The sequence below is a fragment of the Aplysia californica genome, unplaced genomic scaffold (genome assembly GCF_000002075.1).
Source record: "Aplysia californica isolate F4 #8 unplaced genomic scaffold, AplCal3.0 scaffold00018, whole genome shotgun sequence".
NCBI classification, from domain to species: domain Eukaryota; kingdom Metazoa; phylum Mollusca; class Gastropoda; order Aplysiida; family Aplysiidae; genus Aplysia; species Aplysia californica.
This window is the reverse complement of record NW_004797288.1, coordinates 2011379-2033164: the sequence shown is the minus strand read 5'-3', so window position 1 is coordinate 2033164 and position 21786 is coordinate 2011379. Positions and strand designations below refer to the sequence as shown.

Sequence of the window (21786 nt, the reverse complement as noted above, 5' to 3'; positions counted from 1 at the left end):
GAGCAAACCACACCAGAGCACCTTCTAACCACCCACATCATGTTTTCTTTATAAATGGTACCCCTAAAATTTGCTAGAGTTAATGTAACTTACGAAGTGGGTAAAACTTTTCTTTACCACCAGCACATTAGAGTACTTATTCACATTCAACGACAGTCACTTCTGCTCTTATTACATTTTCAACTGTCTAGATTGCTGTTGGGGTTCACAAGATCTTTTCACCATGATGTGAGACAACACAATGTCCTGTCCTTTCAGGGGTAGTGGTCCACACATGCATTTAACAGGATACAAACCTGGTGTTTTGAGCATATGAAGTGAAGTACTGTATGTAACAGCAAACAGCCCACAAAGCCAGATGTCTACCCCCACGCAAATGAATTCTGCTGATCAGGCGGACCCAAAGTAGATAAATATGTACAGCCTGTTAGCTCCCACATCTACAAATGCTACAGTAGAAATAAAAAAAGCAAGAGGTAATCAAATATATAAACGAGTAAAAGGAGAAACAAAAGGAATAGGATTTTAAGTTTAGTTTATTGTAACCATGTATATGTTAATCATGTAGAATCATGTAAAAGTATGTACATCACAAAACTGAATTTGTCAGACACTCTTCCAAAAGTACAATTATGGCATCGAACTCCTTTCATGAAGACAAACTTCTTGATGCTCCATCTTCAACAACAATATGCATTTATTTGCTTCCAGGCCTCACCCTCTTTGTGTGACACATTGAGGTGCTAACTGCATTCTATGTGAAGGGAGGTGTGAAATATGGAGTCTGCTGAGTACTTTTATTATTCCCAACTTCTCTTTATTCTTTCCTACACATCCATGCACTGTTTGCACTTAGAATAATTTTTTTAACGCTTATATTGTGATGTTCAATCACAATCAAATTTTATCAAATTGATTTACAAATCCAAAAAGCACAGACAAAAACAATGCACTGATGCTTTTAATCATCTGTCAAATTCAAGACAATGACTTAAAAACTTTCAACTTCAGCACAAGAGTGTAAGGCTAAGGAAAACAGCCCAGAACTTCCTCCAGTGCATGGTCAAAATAAGGTTTCTTAAAAATCTATAAATATGGGATGTAGTAGAGAGCGAAATATGTTGATGAAATTTTTTTAACATGCTTCTGAAACAAATATGGTTTTCTAGGCATGTACATTATGTCACATCATGTTGTCTTTCAATCCACAATTCTAAATAATCAGAACTGAATTACGCACTGCCTCTGTGATGATTTACAATGAATAAAATTTTAAAAACACAATTAAACAAGCTTTCCTTTAACCTTTATAAAAATTTGCGGCCTGTTTTGAAAAAGATTTTCTTATAATTATCAATGAAATAATACCCATATCTGACAGAACTTGAAACACTGACTAGTGAAAATATTTCGTCCACATTCTCGCAGAAAGGTAAGATCACTTGCTAGACGAGAATCACATATAGGCATTAGATGGATAAAAGAGGCATCAGTTTATTTATTGGTATAAATAATTTCAGGAATTAAATGCTTCTATAATACAGTTATTATCAACAAAGACAACGGAGCAAAATGCAATATTTCCAATTTCTACGAAAATGTAGCGAGGATGAAATCAGCGCCTCTGAACTTTCTGTTTGAAAACACAATGGTAACAATGACACTTCACAGACATCATTGGCAGAACTAATATTTGGCAGGTAATCGTACAAACGAACAACAACTATTTCTTTTTAAGTAAGTTCTGGCCACCAAAATCTTGGGACTGTCCAATTCTGTTCCGTGCATGAGTGAAATAGGTGATCATTTGAAACACAAACATTCACATCTTGCTGGAATGTTTACTCATGTTTTTATTTCAATTAGCCATACATGAAATATCTTACCAGGTATTGCGCAGTATATTAATATATTTGTTACATTTGTTTAAAAAAATATTCTTGAGAGCCCATAGACTACCTAACCTCTTTGTAAAAGTACAAAGATCGCACCTGACAAGTGGCAAAAACTTAGCATGAAATCTAAACTATTCCTCAAAAAATGAAAACATTATATCAAAATAAAATCAAAAGTTTTTGATAACATCTTTATTTTCACTGATCAGTCTGAGCTCGCAGACTCTATAACTGCAAAACTGGGCACAATAGCCAATTTGTATTTGACAAAGAAAAGGCAAATAGCATTTTCTATATTTCTATTAATCACACCATGGATACGAATAGATAGAACAGCAAGCAATTGCAATGAGAATATTCAAGAGTAAAATAACTTAGCAATGCTAATGAATTATTAAGTTAGCGCACAGAAAAGATCAGCACATGTTCTTGAGTACTGTGATATATAATATCATAAACATCTTGATGGAAGAGCGTATAATGTACATAAAAATATATGCAGTATTCACATCAAATAGAGCAAAATAATACAATAGGAGATGGTGAAATGTTATCTGAAAAAACATCACACTGCACTCCTCGAAGCTCTGAACAGAGAAAATTTAGATATTCCCTCTTAGGTTTGGCATATTTCATATTAAGTGAATAACCTGCTCACTTCTTGTGTATGAATCAATATGAAAACTAATGCATATAAGTCATGAAAAGACTGTCTCAGACTGATTTTTCTTACAGATACACACGTTTTTATGTTCTTAAAACTATTGCATTTCTTAAAGGGAACTTCTATTTATTACATGTCTATTTATTAATTATGATCACTTCCTTTTTAAATTAAAGTAAGAATATTACATAGATTACGCTTGTATCAATAACGAGAGCAAACAAAAAATTAAAGATTTTTAAGTATTGGTCCATATATGTGATAAATATAAACTTAAAAACAAGTAGAAGCTATTAAGAAAAATCTGTCTCATTGAAAGTTCACTGCTTATTTATGATAAGACTAAAAGACTTTCAGATGTGGGCTAAAGTAAATGGGAAAAAATGCCAAGAAGAAATGAAACATTAAAAAATGGACCTCCTTACATAAAACAATATACTACAATGCAAAAATCAAAATAGTTAAGAATCATGACATGTATTGTCATTTGAATATTAGAAAATCATTATTTTAGGAAATGTGTTTCAAAAGAGAAAAAAAAAGACTTTTTCTCTTTACTTCAAATACCTTAACAGATACGTTGCTTAACATATTGCAGCAAATATGACCCCAACGAGCAGTTTTGCTCGAATTAACAATCCAGAATGTCATTATATTTAATTGAGAATCAGCAGTTTGTATGCAGATGAGAAACTATAACAATTGATAAAAAACTTGTCCAGACTCCAGAGAAGAACAGCAATAAATAGGGGCCTTTCCAGAAAATTAAAGCTATGATAATGAGACAACTACAATAGTACACCATTTGCCTGCACATTGTCCAAATCCTCAGAGGTCTCGGAAATGAGACTTATTAATTTCTTTCACATTCAAGCACCCCTGAATACATGTTCAAAAAGCACCAGTATTATCAAAGTTACTGATACATGTTCATCTTGTTTATAAATTGTGTGCAAATAATGGCAGACATGAAAGAAGTATTAACAAAGAAATGTTCAATAAATAGTTTCATGAAACCAAACACAGATTGAACTTCAAGTGATTATCATAATACAATCATACAGAGAAGACACAAGGAATCTCATTAATGTTGAAAAGAATAGATATATCATGGTAAGGGCTATTATATTCTTCATAAGTGTGGCATCATGGTAAAATCAGTTTGTCAATGGGCAATTTCTATCTTTTTTTTTTTTGGATCAACACCTTTTATGTCCATTTAAAAACACTTTTCTATGTGGATTTTACAGAAGTATGACAATCAAAAGCATTAAAATGTAAATTTGCAGTTAGGTAACTCAAGCTTTGGTAGTCAGTAAAACTTTGGCAGCCATTTTCTTGTTAGCTTTACCTCTGACACCAGGAAATCCCTACCTCCTTCAATCATAAACATCTCAATGTCTATCAAGACATAATAATGGGTATCTTTTCATCAAAAGCAAGATAAATGAAACAAGCTTTACGATGATTCCAAGGACTCCATAAGCTCAAAAATTGACAAGCGCCTGATTCCACATTTACTTAATAAAATCAATAGGTTTTTTAACCGAGCACTCTATTATCAAATGTTTCCATGCACTTTAACAAAATACAAGAGAAAGCACTGAGATTCTTTTCATCAATCATAATGCCATGTGGAGTGCAAAAAAACTGGAACATCCAAGCCTTCTATCTATTCAGATCATCATCAACTTTCAAGTGACAGTGACTGAAAACACTATAAAGATGAAATAGTTCATCCTTATTTTTTTTCCATATCTACAATAAGGCCATAATATAATATGTCATACAACAATTTCTTTCTCTTTGCTTAAACTTCTGAATACAGATAAATGTAAAGATAAATCACCCTCATGGACCCTATGCTTTTGTTTAGTTCCAGACTGTCTCACTGAAAAAGACTGAGCAGCAAAATAAAGAAAAAGAGACGCCCATGTTTGAAAGTGACCCTTACATTTTTAGCTACCTCAAGAAACTTTGACAGTTGACAAATGTTGGCAAGGAAAGTTGTATTTCATATAATATGATAAAGAGTTTTCTCATACAGTAAGTTATTTACATTAATTCATCTATTTTATCTTAACAATACAAGCAGCATCATGAAGAATACATAAGCTCCTTTGCATATCCTTCGCAATATAAATCTACATAAAATTCATTCATGTCCACATGGCAACATTCTGCTCCTGGTATGACTTTCGTTTGCGATGCTGCTGTTATTGATTAAACAGCTTTTGGGCTCTCGCCCTTCGGCTCAGCGCCAGAAGTACGTACGAAGCATCAAATATAACAGAACATCGCTTACTCAGGTCAAACAAATCAGCAAAACCATCACATGATTATGACAACAACAAAGCTTGTTCACATGGAGTAGTGGAGTTGTCTCAAACTTTGTGGTCCTCCTCCTCTTCTCCCATGTAAAATGTTGTCTTCTTCTCCTCAGCATCGCCATTGTTTTCCGTGTGCTCTTTCTTGTTCTCTTTATCTCCCCTGTGTCGGTGTTCACGGCCATTAGACTTGTCGTGTCGCTTCTTCTTGGAACGACTGTTGAAAAAAGAATGGTTAAATTTCAACAGTCCGAAAGAGCCTCAATGGACAAAAAGGCTACATAAAAAACTGAGGACCTGACAGCATGTCTCAGTATCTGCCACTTTTATCATCCTCTGTACATAACATATACCTCAGTATGGGGTCCTCAAGAGTTCTTCCTTGGGAGATCAAGTGCATGAGCTGTGTAGGCTCAGGTAGTTAAGATTCAAAGTATTAAAGTGAACAAGCTGTAAACTTTCATACTATTTTAAATTTTCACTCAAACACTACAGAGGACAACAAATAAATGCTGAATGAAAACAGGAAGAAAATCTGTATATACATGGATAAAAAGACCCAAAAAAACCATTAGTGAGGCAGCATGGTGAAATCAGGCGCTCATCAAAAATACTGAAATCGAAGAAATCGGCTTTTCTCCCTCTCTTTTGGCAATTTTTTTTCAAATTTTTCTTTTTTAGCTCAACATATTTTATATCCATTTAAAAACATAATTCTGTTACTCCAAAACGCAGATGAAACACACAAAAATAAAATGTTGCAGTTTCCAAGGACTCTCAAGCTTTGGTAGTCATTTAACTTTGGCGTCCATTTTCATTTCAATTTTACCTCAGAATGCAAGAGACCCTCCCCCTCCCCCCACCTCCCCCCCTCACCTCTTCCAATCGCAAATATCTAGACTTCTATTCTAATAAAAACAAATGAGTATATTATCCATCGAAAGCAAGACGAGAGAACAAGCCTTACGATGACACCAATAACTCCACATGTCAAAAAATTGATGAGCGCCTGATTCCACCGCATTTCGACACATATATAAAAAAAACTAAACAAACAAAACAAAACTGATCAGTAAGAAGACTAGGGGACATACTTGTGCACCGTCCCTTCCTCAGGGTCAACCAGTACGTTCTTGGAATCCTTCTTGAGCTGCAGCCAGATGCCAGTACGTGCCATCTCCTCGCTGATGTTCACACGGTCCGTGTCCTGGGAGCCTCGTCGGTGAGCGTTGGTGCGGTTGTAGGGCTTGTTGTCTCCAATCTTGATTTCCATCAATTTGTCATAATGCTCACTCAGCAGGGCTTCATCCTGTAAAAAATGTCAAAATTTTCAGAAATAGAGAAAAGAAAAAAAGAACATACTCCATCATTTTTGCTTGAAGGAAGCAGCTGGTTTACAATGGTTAAGTATGCAAAGTGAAAAGTTATAAGAGATGTAGACCGAAGCAAAAAACTACATTTATTCTTTAAAACAAAACAAAAAATGACATGTTTTACACGCACATTTTTTAAGACATTCAGAACAGAATAATTACCTCCTCTTCTTCATTGACTGCTTCCATTTCAGCAAGTTTCTTTTTCTCATCATCCTTTTCCTTCTTTGCTGCTTCCGGCATGAGGTCATCCAGCCACTTCAGCTCACGCTGGGTGAAAATGTAGTCCATGGCTTTCCTAACAAAACAGGTGCCCAAGACCTGCAAAGGGCCAGAAACAAAATAAATGACATTGTGCATGAAAAGAATATAGTATCCTGAACAGAGACTACAACGCAGGGGTTTTTGTGTTTTACTTTGATTGAAAGAAAGGCACTTTGACACAGCTAGCTATACATATTTTATTGAATCAAAACGAAGATAAGTAGTTGATAGAAAAAAAAGGATTAGCATACAATCTATTCTCAGCAACCTATAACTATTAGAGCGAGGATGGTGTGAGTATGTGTGTGTCAGTGTGAATGAGTCAGTGAGTGAGAGAGAAAGAACGAGAGAGAGAGAAAGAACGAGAGAGAGAGAGAGAGAGAGAGAGAGAGAGAGAGAGAGAGAGAGAGAGAGAGAGAGAGAAGGGGGAGAGAGAGAAGGAGTGAGACAGGCAGGCAGAAAGAAAGAGAGGGACACTGTATGGGTGAGAGAGACAGACAGAAATAGAAAGAATGAGACATTGAGAGAGAGAGAGTGAGTGAGAGAAAGTGGGAGTGGGAGAAATATGGAGAGAGGAGAAAGAGGAAATTATAAGGGAGGCAGGAGGAAAAGAGCTTAATTTTCCAAATGTATGAGAAACTGTTGAGTGTGAGAGAGAAATGACAGAGAGAAACATAGAAAGAGAGATTGAACACAATATAAAACATGCAATCCCAATAACATATGTCTCCAATTGTATACAGTCTTACAGCAGTGCAACAATCAAGACTGGAGTCTAAATCCCCGCCAACAAATCACTCACCATAATGGGGAAGATGATGGAGACAGACTTGACCGTCTTAATGACCCAGAGCACAGCCAAACATACACTCTGTATCAGGGTAAAGATGTGAACCCGCTTGATGGGAACGTGGCGAAGGTAAGTGTAGTCAGGCTGATACTTGGCTGGTTTGAAGAACAGTAGGATCCGGTCGATGAACTGCAGTAAATAAAGGGTACAAGCTTGATTTATTTTTCTTCAAAGGCACTACAAAAATTCAAAACTAATAAATGATTTTTTAACGATCAAAGATCTAGTCTGTTGGCCAAATAATTTTGGTTGTGACCATTTTTCGAGTAAACTCTTGATTATGTTCTCAAGGGTAAACTATTTGACTTGGAGTGGACTAACTTGGTTTAGAGTGCAAAACTAATACTTTTGATATTTGCAGAAGATATAAGAAAAGTATAATTTTATTGGTACTGAAAGTTCATCAGAGATTTCACTGAACAAAATTATTTCCAAAAACTTACAAGGGAAAGAAGCGATGAAGTAAAAAAGTTCTACCGGATGAACAGAATCAGGACATTTAAGCCCAGACAGATTCTTTTTAAAATCCGAATGGGGCACCACTTGGTTGAGTACAGAAACTCTACTTTTTGCTCAGTTGTTTTTTTCTTCAAATGATTTGTTTACCTGCATGCCTTTCAGAGCTGCAACACCCATGTAGAGGAAAACACCATACAGCACAGCCATTGGGATATACTGGAGACAAAGCATAGAAACAGATGATTTCTAGAAACACAAGTTAATCATATGAAAGTATCAATGAAAAATCAAACATAAGACTGTTTCCCATGGTAAGACCCTGATATAAAGTAGAATATATCAGGAGTCACACTTACGTGCGAACTAATTTCTATAAAACAAAATCACAACAATTTTAAGACTTTATGACCTTTTTGAAAATCAGAAATTCCTGTCCTCTGTAGCAACAAATTATATGATAACATAACAGCCACAAGTATTACAATCATTGAGACAAATTTCACCTCACATGAAAAAAGTACAGAAATGTCTTCTATTTTAAAAATAGCTTTGTACACTGTCAGTGACACTCTCCTATTCCTTAACATTCTTTCTTTGCTAAAAATAAAATGAGAAAATTTTCTACCAATAAGCTGACTCCAGCACAGAAAAATTCCTTCCAGAAAAAGTTAAACGATACATTCGTTTGGCATACCTGTGATTTTAAAAAATTTTAATTCCCATTGAGCATCTCAGTGAGATGAAAATGGGCAATATAAATGCAATTTATCATTATTTTCAAAACCCAGTAGGCCTACTTACTCTAAGAACGGTGGTGAACAACACTGAGAGGCCACTGAGTAGCCCAACCATTAGGCCTGTAACACGTTGCTCCCTGAAGTACGTGAAGAAAAACATTCAATACCATAGACTAATGCGTCAACATTTTGAGACTAAGAAAACTTAATGATCCCCACTGTAATCATCTATACTTTAGACAATCTTTTTATTTGAATCAACCAGACTATAGGGCCTTCTTTTAATATAACAAAGAAAATGAGAATTGCTTTACAGTAATATCATGCTTCTTTGCATTCCACCCAACGACATTTTTATCATTAAAATCCATTCAATAATCTGAAATTTCGCTTCCCTCCAACGTTAAGACAATGATTGAAATTTTGCTTTTCTTAAACTGAAGGCAATATCGACATTATGTTTTAGAAGGAAAAAATGTTCACCAGAAAGCTAATAAATTTAATGCACTAAAGTCAATGATAATACATAACAAGATGGGCCACTCAGCCCAAAAAGTGTCCGCAGGAAGTATGCTCTTTGCTTCAGATGGCGCTGCAGTCTGTTTTGAAGCTCTCTTTCGTTTTTCCAGAAGAAGAATAGGAATAGCACCTCCTTGCGGGCGCAGATCGACTGCTGTTCATCAGCAGTTCGGGTACGTTCAGTGCGGAGTTTTAGTTTTTTTATATTTTAATGACCTCTCGCCTTTCATTCTAAAGTCAAATTAAACAAAGAAAACCATCACCCTTTCCTCCGGAAGAGGTTTTTTGTCAGCGTAACCATTTAAAAAAAGCGTTCTTCCGAAATTTATCCCAAAACTTGCTAGTTTCACTTTGATTTTTTAAACCTCAAGTAGGGTAACTCTGTTCGCAAAGAGTGCGCTTTTGTGAAGAGGGCGCCACCAAATTTGGAGGACACTTTTTTAATTGGCTCAAAGAGAGAAGTGGCCCATCTTGTTATGTACTATCATTGCTAAAGTCTAATATGAGTTTATTTAAAAACCTGAGGACCAAGAAGAAGTAGTAGCATCATCCAACTATAAATAGAGTACAGTATAACAGTCCTCAAAAACTCACCGGACTCCGAGGAATGTTGGTCTCTCTCCAGGGGCAGTGCACTCAGACTCTTTCTTCAGACTCATCACGTGGGCCAGAGCTGAAACAGTGGCAGCCACATACCAGGGCAGACCCAGCAGGGAGCAGATTATGATACAGACAGCAACCACAAACATGTCCAAGTGGTAGCCGCTGCCTTTCTGTTGACATAAAGAAAGAAAGAAAAGTGTGAATAACATCCCCCCAAGCAAGAGGCTCATCTGTCTCTCAACTAGAAGTGCTTCTGGTGCGGGTAAATAAATCGATTGCTGAGCGCAAGAAGTAACTTTATTCACTTTTAGTTGAAATGGTGTAATCGATATGGGAAGTGAGACCTTACGTTGCTCCTTTACCACTGTAAATATCTAAGCCGCAGCTTAATTGGGTGTCAAGATTTTAACGCTTCTTTTTTCACAATGATATAGAGATTTAAAAATCGTCCAAATTTCAAACTCATTATTCTTGAAACAATGAAAAGTGGATATAGTCACTTCTTGCGCTCAGCAGTTGATATGCACTTTTTACTAGAGAAAGCAGCCGCAAGCTTTGACTTTCAAAAATCAAAATATGATGTCATATCTGCCCTTGAGAATAAAAAAGGGATTTCTCCACTTTTGGTGATAACAAAAACAACGTATTACTTCCATTGAGCTTTCAGAGAAGGATTTTTAGACAATCAGAATAAAAATTAAATTAATAGTTCTAATTTATCTAAAAAACAGAAATCAGTCATTTTTCTAAAAACTGTTCAAAGTGGGATTAGACACCTCTTATTCTCATGACTAAGCAAGATATGCAGTTGTTAAAGGTACTGAAACTAAAAGCAGGATGAGTATCAGGACATAATGATATGTGTGTGTATGATCTTTGAGTCAATTTCGCTATGGGTAGGGGCCTACATGTAAAGCAGGGTTCAGAAACATAGATAATCATAATGTACAAACAACAAAATGCCTACAAATAACTGATGTTGATCATCTAACAACAGTAAAATGGCAAAATAAGTTTGGTATTACATCCCGTCCCACACTTTTAACAGAGTATACGGTACATTTATAAAGGGCAACTCAGAATAAAAACCAGAAATAATTCAAAGTGGAAGTAGTTGAAAGGTGTCACTGGTAACTTCTTCTCTTCCCCTCTGTTGTGTCTATCAATCTTGCCTTTTTCCCATACACCGACAGCAATTCTGATCATGTCGAGGTGCTTCTAGTTTCACAAACTTCAAACAAAACAAAGTACGATAGACTGTCCCTGTGGTTTTAGGCACCCCGCATAATTTAGCAAAATTTGATCATTATTTGCATAATTTCTGATTATTTTCCTTAATCATTCTTTGTTAAAATTAACAGAATCGCATAATTTCACATTTTTAGGATCAGTGTGCATAATTTCAGAATTTTTCTGGTATAAAACGACGGGGACAGAATAGAAACTGTACAACAGGAGACAAGTGGTTGTCTTAGACATATGGACATCTTGGACAGTGTTGCTATAATATAGAAAAAAACCCACAAGGAAATGGGAAGTGGTCGTTGGTACAGGTAACTGTCTTGGACAGGTGGCTATTAGTACAGACTCAACTGTAATTTGAAAAACAAACTCAAACTAAGAATTAAAATATAGAGGGGCCAGTTTTCACATGCAATGAACTTACCTTTAGTTTGTTCTCCTTACGGTTGACAATGACAGCGGTAATCTGCTGGTCCATGAAGATGAGGATGACAGCCAGGAGGGCAGGAATGGCAGCAGCAAAGATCAGCCAGAATGGGTTTTTGTCGCTGATTGGGTTGATGAACCATCCTCTTTCATCAGATGTGGGCTGAAAGTAGGGAAAAGGTAGTTTGGTTTATTTTTGCTTAAATACTGAGTTACTCATGATAAAAAGTGGAAATTGCCTGGCCCTCAAGGAATACTAAAAGAATACAAAGAATAACTTTCTAGTCTAAAAAAATAAGGAAATAACAATTTTCTGCATGTTAGAAAGTATGAAACTGATCTCAGAGTAAATATATATCCTCAAAAGAGGTCAAACTCCACAGCTCAAGATGAAAACAAAAAAGGAAGTGAGTAGATTTATAAGCAAAATGAAAGGCCTACTGCTTTGAAAACGACAGTACAAAAGACACAGGCACACTAGTCCCTGCGGAGTAAACAGACAGTGCCTTACAAACAACAAATAAGAATAACATGGAAAGCAAAATAAACACACACCTTGAACTTTGTGGGCACTTCCAGCTTAGGAGTGTTGACTCCAATCAAAATGTCTACTACAACCATACTAATAATAGCAATCAGAACAGCAAAGTCACTCATCGTCTGACGAACCTGTAGATATTGAAAAGAAAGAGGAGAAATTAAAATCATCACAAAAATGTAGCTTTTCTGGTCTATTTTCCAAAATTTGAGAATATGACAAACTCTGAGAAGTGATAAAACTGATAATTCATCCCTCAGAAAATGACATACATGTCAGATAACAAGTCCATGAACAACCATAGATCTTTTCTCTTACATAAAAAGTAAAGTTTGACCTTAACTATAAATGAGGTGGTACCAGGCTGTCGTCTTTCTTGAGACTTGCTAGGGACAGCATATCTAAAATAGGTGACAGGTAGGGCTTTTATATACACAATAGTCCAAAAACAAGAAAGAGTACCAATATGAAGAGAACATGTGGGATATAATGTACAGAAATGAACGAGATAGTAAGCAAAGAGAAAAAGCAGGAGAAAAAAAAAGGATGAGAGGAGAAACAAAAGTAGAGCGGAATTAATTAGACAAACATAATAACACAAGAAGACAAATGAAAGTAGACACAGGTTTAAGGAGGAGGAAGAGGATTAGGGGATGGATAGAGAGACAAAAATAGCTTACAGAGAAGAGGTCTTTATTGATTTTTCGAATTCGTAATCCTGAAAAAAATAAACTGTCACAGTCTATTATTTGGTCAAACATTATCACTTACAAAAGTGGGGAAGAATGCACTGGTCTTAGCATTGGTCAACGTTGAAGCAATGGTGAATGTTCCCAAAAAGAGCAATACTGACAGGAAGAAAGCATCCGGTACATAAATTGGTGTGTCGCATCCTACAGTGATGGGAACACCTCCAAGGTCTGCACACTTGGTGATGTTGACCGCTGTCCAGTTGATCGCTGAGGCGTTTAGGCTGTCCAGGTCAATAGACTGGAATGCTGCAAGAGAAACAAAAAACATTTCTTTTTCATGCCATTCATTTCATGAAGAGTAGTATAAATCTGTATGTTATGTGTCGAAGTGAAAAGAAAGATTTGCATTCAAAAAGGGCAAAAAAGAGAATAGGGAGGGAGGGATAAAGACAGACAGAGGAAGATAGACAGAAAGAGACCCAGAGTGGGAGAGACATAGAGAGAGAGACAGACAAACAGAGAGAGACAGAAAGACAGAGCGAGACAGAGAGAAACAGAGACAGACAGACAGACAGACAGACAGACAGACAGACAGACAGACAGACAGACAGACCGGCTTACAGGCAGATAGCTACCAATTCATTTCACCTGTTACAATAATGATTAAAACAAACTATAAGTAATGCTCAATGCTCTTAGGCAGTCACTCACTTGCTGTTTGGTTGGCGTCGCTGATGTTAAAGCCTAAGATGTAGCTGTAGATTGTGTCCTTGAAGTCTGTTGCATTCTCGTTGAGTTTAAACAAGGTCATGTTGGCGTTGAGGTCACTTGTGTTAGGGGCTAAGCACTCACAGGTGTAGTTCAGCACCACGTCTGGGTTGGTGTTAATAGGGGCTTCGTTCAGAATGCCTGTACAAAGAAACATAAACAACATCCTAATGGTGAACAGCCAAAAATGCTACCATGTTACAACAACTTAGTTCATTTGTCAATGGAAACATCAGCACAAAGAAAAGGAGAAAATATAAAAATCAGAGACTAAAAGAAGCAGAAAATATGATTACTATACACCAAATAATGGGCTGTGAACTATGTGTCTCCTTCAATAAAATGCCAGATATTAAAGTACAACAGCAGTCATTATCCTTTCACTCACTTCAAGCTTGCATACCAAATTAAGGACATAAAGACAATATGGATCAGCACTTATATGAACCTATTTGTGTTGCAAGTGCCGTAAAACTTCTACTAAAACTAGAAAGATACGGATGGTTTGTGCAAGAATATCAAGTACAGCAGGCTTTTCCCAAGTACTCTCGGTATGTCAGCACTAGCGGAGTCATACTGAGTGCTGTCCACATTGTTGCCAACTTGTGGATTTCAAACCAAGTGAGAATCAAGAGAAGCCACCCATTCTAGTGCTGTCCACATTGTTGCCAACTTGTGGATTTCAAACCAAGTGAGAATCAAGACAAACCATCCATTCTAAAGGCCAGCTACAATGCCTAAATGATTCATAAAAATGGAACAACATTATAAATTGTAAGTTCCTATAAATGGCATACATTAATTATTAAAGGAAAATCAATTCGCCTCAATATTAAATGTGAAACCAAATTTTTCCTGTGAAACACTGAGAAACAGTGACTTATAACAAAATACACCAGCAGTTTTTGCCTCCTCCTTGTCAATGAATCTCTGAAGAGTCAGCACATCAAAGTCTGAGTGAGAGAGAGTGTGAGTGTGCGTGTGTGTGAGTGTGTGTGTGTGTGTGAGTGTGTGTGTGTGTGTGTGTGTGTGTGTGTGTGTGAGTGTGTGTGTGCGTGTGTGTGTGCGTGTGTGAGTGTACAAGTGTTTTTGAGATTCTGAGGTGGCATAATGTTGTAACGTTTAGGAAATTAATAACAGGACATTGTGCGTTTCCAAAGAAGTATCAATAAAGTTGATCTTATAGTAAACTGAAGATGTCTAACCTATCAGCTTCTTGAAGGCTTCAGCAATGAAGATAACAGCGATGAGGCAGGCAAAGCTTTCCTCTGTGAACCGAGTGATGTAACGCACCAGGGCAGACAGGTCAAAAGCCACCACAAGTAACAGGAAGAAAGCCGTCCATAAACCTATCCACGCTCGGAATGGTAAGAAGTCTAGTTCTGAGTCCCTGGAATGAAACAAATATAGACATTTTTTAAAAATTCACAAGAGTTTGATTCCACAATAGAAAATGTTGAGAGCCAAAAAGTTGACTGGGCCATAAACACAAGGTGGTGGTGATGGATGGATTTAATTCATAGTAATTTAGGTAAATACCATAGTTTCAATTGAAGATAGCAATGACAAAAAAGTTTACAAGACTTTTTGTTCTATCAGTCTTATTTACTCCTGCTTCATTATACGTATTATGTATTCCAACATTAAAATAAATGTTTTAAAATTGATTTGAAAAGTAAAGTGATGTATATATGCACATTATGTTAAAGAAACAAAGCATACAGTAAGCAAAATTTAGTTGTATACCTATGTATATAATATATATATATTGTTTCACCTATCAAAGAAGGTGGTTCCCATTAATTTTCTTGTAATGGAAGAGGGTCCTTGGCTAAAGAAGACTGAGAAAACATAGTGTTGTTATTCTTCGAGACTTAATTATCAAATAAATACAATTAGAGTGCATAAATACTATTTGCTCACTTGCAAAAATTGTATAGGATCATCTCCAACACCAACATAGGGCCTGTGCTACCCAAGATGTTCAATGGCTGCCCAGAAAACAAGGCAAACAGGACACCACAAATGGAAGCCGTCAGAATACACTCCATGGTACCCTGGAACATGGACAAGAAACATGTAACTATAGTACACGACTTCAAAATTCTGAAAACCATAACTTTATTGAACAATTCCAGAATTTGGAAAACAGATTTCATTTAAACTCCTCTTATAATGAAGGCAGCAAAAAGTCACAACATTTGAAAGTGTGGGAAACACATTTTTGACATGAGTAAACTTTCATGCATGGATCTAACATAATTTATAATTGTAGTTACTGTGAGAAAAGAAAAGAAAGAAAGCAGGTGCTGCCTAAATGCAGAGTAAGCTTGACATCAGTATAAGAAGTTAAATGTCAAGAGCACTCCCATTACTGGTAGACATGAGCTAAACATTTCGCTGAAAACAGACATAATCAAATATTGTATTGAAAGCAACAATTGCAATGCGCACAAATTTGAATAAAGGCTACTATAGTTTAAATCTCTCTAGTCTTTGCTTGTTTCTTTGCTTTCAACCAGTTTCAGCATTCTTTGGTATATATGGAAAATCCATATAATAGACATGTGTATTTAGAATATATTTCAGCAAAATTTCCATTTTATCGCATTGATGAAAGTTATACATTATTTCAAAAGACAGAAGATTTGTTTACCATGTACTGGTCAGTAGCCTGCCCTAGCAGGCCACCAAAAGTCACATTAGGGGTAAGGGTGGCCAGATACAAGAAGATTGTAGAGGCCAAACACTGGATGTGCAAGCAGTCCTTGAAATCACTGGCATACCAAGGCAGTTTTCTCTTGATATCAGCGATGAGACCACCAAACAACCTGTTGAGAGTATGCAGTTTGCATGAATGAACACATACTTCACTGCAACTCAGATTCATGCTTAAACATATTATGTTCGCTTGAAAACAAATCAAATACATCTTTAATGTAGTGTCCAACCATGAATATTCCGAATAACACATAAACAATTATGCACATTCACAGCTGACACAAAATAATGTGACATCAATCTCAATTACATTCTTTTAGCCCTTAACATTGAATTATCAACAATGCAAAACTTTTAATTTTTCCCCAATATCACATATCATGCAAAGTCTATATAGCCTACCCAGCATAAAAAAGGCAGTGCTATAGGCTCCAAGAGAAGCATCAAGACCAAAAGAATTTAAAGAGGATTAATTAAATAATAAGAATCATACATCACAGATTTCTAGATCAAATTATTTTTTTCTTGCGATGTTACTTGCAGCTAAAAAGATTGGCTTTGTTTTCATTAAAACAGACTTATTGAAATTAGGTACACTAATAGCTGTATAAATAGTAATCACATAAATAAAAGAAAAAGTCTGACATAATTATGCTTTCTAAAACTCATCTAAATAATGGAAAAAACAAGTAACACTGAGAAGTCAGCATTATTCCAGTCTGTTCAAGTACGTTCCACAGAATTAATGCCAAGTGACCTACATAGTATCACAACCTTTCCATTCTTTCCCTTCACTTTAATTCTTTCCTTCCATTTTTCTCCAATTCCCGAGGCAAGACAAATACCTTCCTCTGGTATGGCGTTAAATTCATACACCACCCCTCCCCCCAAAAAAAAATCGCAAGCAAAACCCCTCGCCTCCCCCTCCCCCAGAAAAAAACCCAACAACAAACAAAATAACACCAAACAACACCCCCCCCAAAAAAAAACAAAAAAAAACAAAACAAAACAAAACAAACAAACAAACAAAACACTGGGACACAAACAAACAAAACAACAAAGCATGTCATATTATGACAATGACGACCAATCACTGACCTCCCACTTCTCTGCAGAGTAGGATCACAATGGGTCTCCTCCTCCTCTTCGTCCTCAGCCGCATGACCATCTGGGTGTGTGGGCTTGGGAACTTTTCGCTGCTCCTATAAAGTGGTAATCAAAATATCGCTCAAATGAAGAGACGGTCAAACACTTAAAGTCTTTCAGTTCAGTTTGGTACATACATTACATGAACAACCAGAAAGAAGTGAATGCTTTTTGAGATATTATTTTTCATTAACAGTAATGCTGAGCCATTTTCATCTCTATTTCCTAATGCCCTAGTCCATGTCTTCTAAAACTCTCAAAAGCAAGAAAGAAATGTATGAACACATACACACACAGCAAAAAAACAGTTCCCCCCTCCCTCCCCCCTCCACACACACACATATTAAATTATTGTTTGTTATGCATAGGCCCTTATTAAAAGTTTCAATCTCATGAATACAGTACATCTATTCATGGCAAAGGAGACAGTAATAAAAGGCAAATCCTCGGAAATATTTAAAAGATATGAGAAGAATGGGTTTTTTTAAATTTCAAAAACAAAAATAACTCAAAAATAAGAAGAAAAACAACACTTTGAAGATTCAGTTGAAGATACCTGAGAAGGAACACTCTGAGGTGGCTCAATTCTGATCTTGGGGTCCCATTCACCAGGGGGCAGTGCCGTGACCTGGTCCAGAAACTCATCTACACCAGCCAGGATGTCCTGACGATTGCGAGCCTTATAGGCGACTTCCCTGAATACCTGGCAAGAAATGGTCACAATTAGAAGCATCAAAAGAGCTACTGTTTGAAAGATTTTCATAAACTCAAGTGATCTAGCCTGCTAATACAGTGTAAATCATTTCAAAGGCTAAGCACGTTTTCCTCCAACAACTGAGTGGGACAAGCCGGGCAGATTTTTGCAGAAATCAAGAGAAATAATGCTCAACATTTTTATTTGATTGAATGAATTTAGAATTGTTTCACTTGTGTTTAGATGGGCTCAACACCCCACAAGACATATGTAAGCATTTTCAAAGCTGAGAGTCTATTTTGTGCTGTGCCAGACCCCAGGTTAAAAGTGTGGCTTAAAAGAGTGCTGGACACAAGACATAACACGTTTGAAGAAAATGTACCATCTTGTCATCAAACAGGTGGTGGAGGATGAGAAGCCATCCAACCAGCACAGGAGGTACTAACTCTGTTGATTAAACAGCACACTTCTTACATCCTTGACCTCCTAACAGTTCATTTGGGGTCAAATGAAAAATTTATACATACTTTTCAATTGTTGTAGCACTGTATCTTGCTCCTGGTACAACTGTGGTATTAAAGCTATAGACTATTATCTCTGTTTGAAGAGATAAATTGGTCCTTTGTTACCTTTGCAGTCGTCTAAAATCACTAAATAATTTGAACTGTACATGGGTAGGGAGTTTGGTTTTTTATAATGTATTGATGTTACTCGCGATCTTTCAGATGCGAAGAATTATAAAAATCAACACTACTTTTCTTCAGTGTGGGGGGTTTTTTTCTCTCTTATTTTGCTCATCATCACTATTTTTAGAAGAAGACACACATTTATTATTTCATGAAGTACAGACTTGAAAGAATAATATTATGGTTAAGGTTTGTAAATGGGATTACACATTCTTTTACTTTTAGTTGCCCACAAATAGGCTAATAAAACATTGGTCTTTGTTACTGCGCTCATTCATGAAAACAATGCTTGGTTACTTTCAAGGACAACTGCTTCTTCCGTGGAAGAGGCAGAAAAAAAAAAGAAGGCACCAAGTTAAGGCCAGCAGTTGACTCACCTCATCAACCATGATGGTAGACATGGAACGACCAATCTCCACATTTTTCTGCTGGCTGCCAGGGGGGCCAAGCAAAAGGAACAAAAACCTTGTCGGTATGGGGACTTCAGTTATGTCCCCTATGTTCCTGCCTTCACATAACCGGATAAAGGCAACGACCTATGTGGAGAAATTACAGCATGATATAAAAAAAATTACACTGACCCAATGCCATAACTTTTAAAAATGCTGAATACCTTATTTTGTATGTATAAAAAATTACCTTGACTCAATGTCATAACTTTATTTATGATGAATACTGTATTTCATATGTATAAAACATTACACTCACTCAATGGCATAGCTTTATTTATACTGAATACCATTATTTCGGATGTGTAGCCTTACTAAAGCCATGAGTCACGACATACAAAAAAAGTTGCAAAAATGAAAAATTGAGATGCTAAATGCAGGAAAGGAATTCATGCGATAATCAGACTTTTTCCAGAGATTTAAGAATGCCCTTCATTCCCATTTCAAGTGAACAAACAAGTTTTACAATGCATAAATAAACAAGATGTGCAAAAGCAAAATGCAACCATTGTAGAGTGGCCTACTCCTGATAAAACACACACACACACACACACACACGCGCACGCGCACGCGCACGCGCACGCACACGCACACACACACACACACACACACACACTTATCTCTACTTCCCACCCCAACCCAGCGCACGAGCACACACACACACACACATACACACTCGTATGGACACACACGCACACACACGCACACAAACATCATGTATTACCTCAAATAATTCAAATCAAGAAAACAATCATTTTCACAAGATTTAATCCCAAACAAGCACCCCCTCCCCCCCCCTCCCCCTCTCTCCTTTCCCCATTCTCCCCACTCACTCACAAACAGATACACACAACCCATCTGTCCCCGGGGTTATATTTTTTTTTAAATTCTGGAATTATGCAAATTGAGCCCGAAAATGTGAAATTATGCGATTGTGTTCATTTTATCAAAGAATGATAAAGGAAACTAATCAGAAATTATGCAAAAAATGATCAAATTTTGCTAAATTATGCGGTGTGCATAAAACTACGGGGATAGACCCATCCAGTCCAACACACTAACAACTCTTACTTGATAGCTGAGACAGTCCAGCTCCCCGACCAACATGTTGGCAGCCTCAGAGCCATGGGGAATTTTCCTCATAAACTGTTCATTCAGCTGTTGATGACAAAGGGTAGTAGATGACATTTAGGTTGGGGTTGGGTTTTTTTTTTGGGGGGGGGGGTTTGTTGGAGTCTTTTTAAAAGTTTTTTTTTGGGGGGGGGAGGAGGGGGGTGGCAGACAGTCAGAATTGTAAAGGTCTATATGTCACCAGGAACACATAATGCTAATGGCAGATGTGATACTGAAAAGAAAGACTTAACGCAATTCAAGTCATAAAATGTTATTAATAATAATAATAATAATAATAATAACAATAATAATAATAATAACAATAACAATAATAAAAAATAGCCTAATAATAATAATTACAGAGCATATCCATGCTCTACAGACTGCTCTATTCTATGCATTTTACAACTTCATTTATTTTGCGGAAAGTGTGAAGAAACAGGGCCCGGTTCAGGAGACAGGTACTGCGAAAAATGTCCTCAAACCACCCCCCGAAGAAAACAGAAACAGAGCACCTAAGAGCTCCCAAGAACACCCACCAGCAACCCACAAAAAGGGGAAAAACATCTGAAGATTGCACCTCACAAACGACAGTTAAACACCGTAAGGTAAACATGCATAATTTTGAAATAAGCTTTGACCATACATTAATTATCATCTGCGATCTAAGAAGGCCTAGTCTGAGACCACTAAAACGTGTTTAATTTGTTTAGTTTTCTGCTTAAACTTCTACCGTGCGGATCAAACACGCTCGTACTACGAGGGCCTCAAAGTAAAATGGTGAACAGTACCTCGATTAATTTTTTATTTTTTTTGTTGTGGTTTTTTTTTTTTTTTTTGGGGGGGGCGTTGTATTTTTTTTGTGTTTTGTGTTTTTGGACTTTTTTCTATCTTACTAGAAAGGCAAACCTGAAAGGACAACGATGAGTATCGTTTTGCCAGGGGTAGAGACACCCAGCATACATGTTCACGTAAAAGAGTTTTAAAAAAAGAACTTTTTAAGAATGTGGGTTACGGTAAACAGTTGAAAACAAAACCGTAAATGATGAGATTCGTACGGGATACAATTTCATGTGCAAAATCACACAAGTCGTGCTGGTACAATACTGACGTGCACGTAATGTTGTCATTGTGCAAATACACATGTACACCGAAGGTGAGCTATTTGATTTGTGGAAAACTTTTGGTCTCCCAGGCCGAGAGAGACACGGACGCGGGGAGGGGCAGGGAGACAGACAAACAGACAGACAGACAGACAGACAGACAGACAGACAGACAGGCAGACAGACAGGAAGGTTGGTAGACGGACAGACAGACAGACAGACAGACAGACAGACAGAAAGACAAAAAGACAGGAACAGAAAGACATGAAGGCTGGTTAGACGGACAGGCAGGCAGGCAAACAGAAAGGCATATGCAGACATATACAGAGATGATCAGGCAGACAGACAGAGAGAGAGAGAGAGAGAGAGAGAGAGAGAGAGAGAGAGAGAGAGAGAGCTGAAGAGAGCACAGGAAAGGGGTGGGGGGCGCACACAGAAAGGAAAGGGGACGAGATACATCAAATACACAGAGATCTTAAGTTCAAAAGTTCAAAATGAAAACACTACAGGCTAATAA

General features: G+C 36.9%; 1 protein-coding gene across 1 annotated transcript in view; it reads right to left on the bottom strand.

Annotated features, from left to right (window-relative positions):
- Positions 1-518: 518 nt before the first annotated feature.
- The window catches only part of LOC101858457 (sodium bicarbonate cotransporter 3), a gene marked incomplete in the record, with an annotated part of 100435 nt that continues 79167 nt past the window's right edge, over positions 519-21786 (bottom strand). The window contains 18 exon segments of the mRNA XM_013086381.2: positions 519-5103; positions 5981-6195; positions 6422-6580; positions 7326-7502; positions 7980-8048; positions 8634-8706; positions 9683-9861; positions 11358-11522; positions 11915-12028; positions 12669-12895; positions 13301-13498; positions 14563-14747; positions 15281-15414; positions 16014-16188; positions 17177-17280; positions 17781-17927; positions 18982-19140; positions 20125-20211. Of these exon segments, the coding sequence (XP_012941835.1) occupies positions 4944-5103; positions 5981-6195; positions 6422-6580; positions 7326-7502; positions 7980-8048; positions 8634-8706; positions 9683-9861; positions 11358-11522; positions 11915-12028; positions 12669-12895; positions 13301-13498; positions 14563-14747; positions 15281-15414; positions 16014-16188; positions 17177-17280; positions 17781-17927; positions 18982-19140; positions 20125-20211 (2727 nt within the window).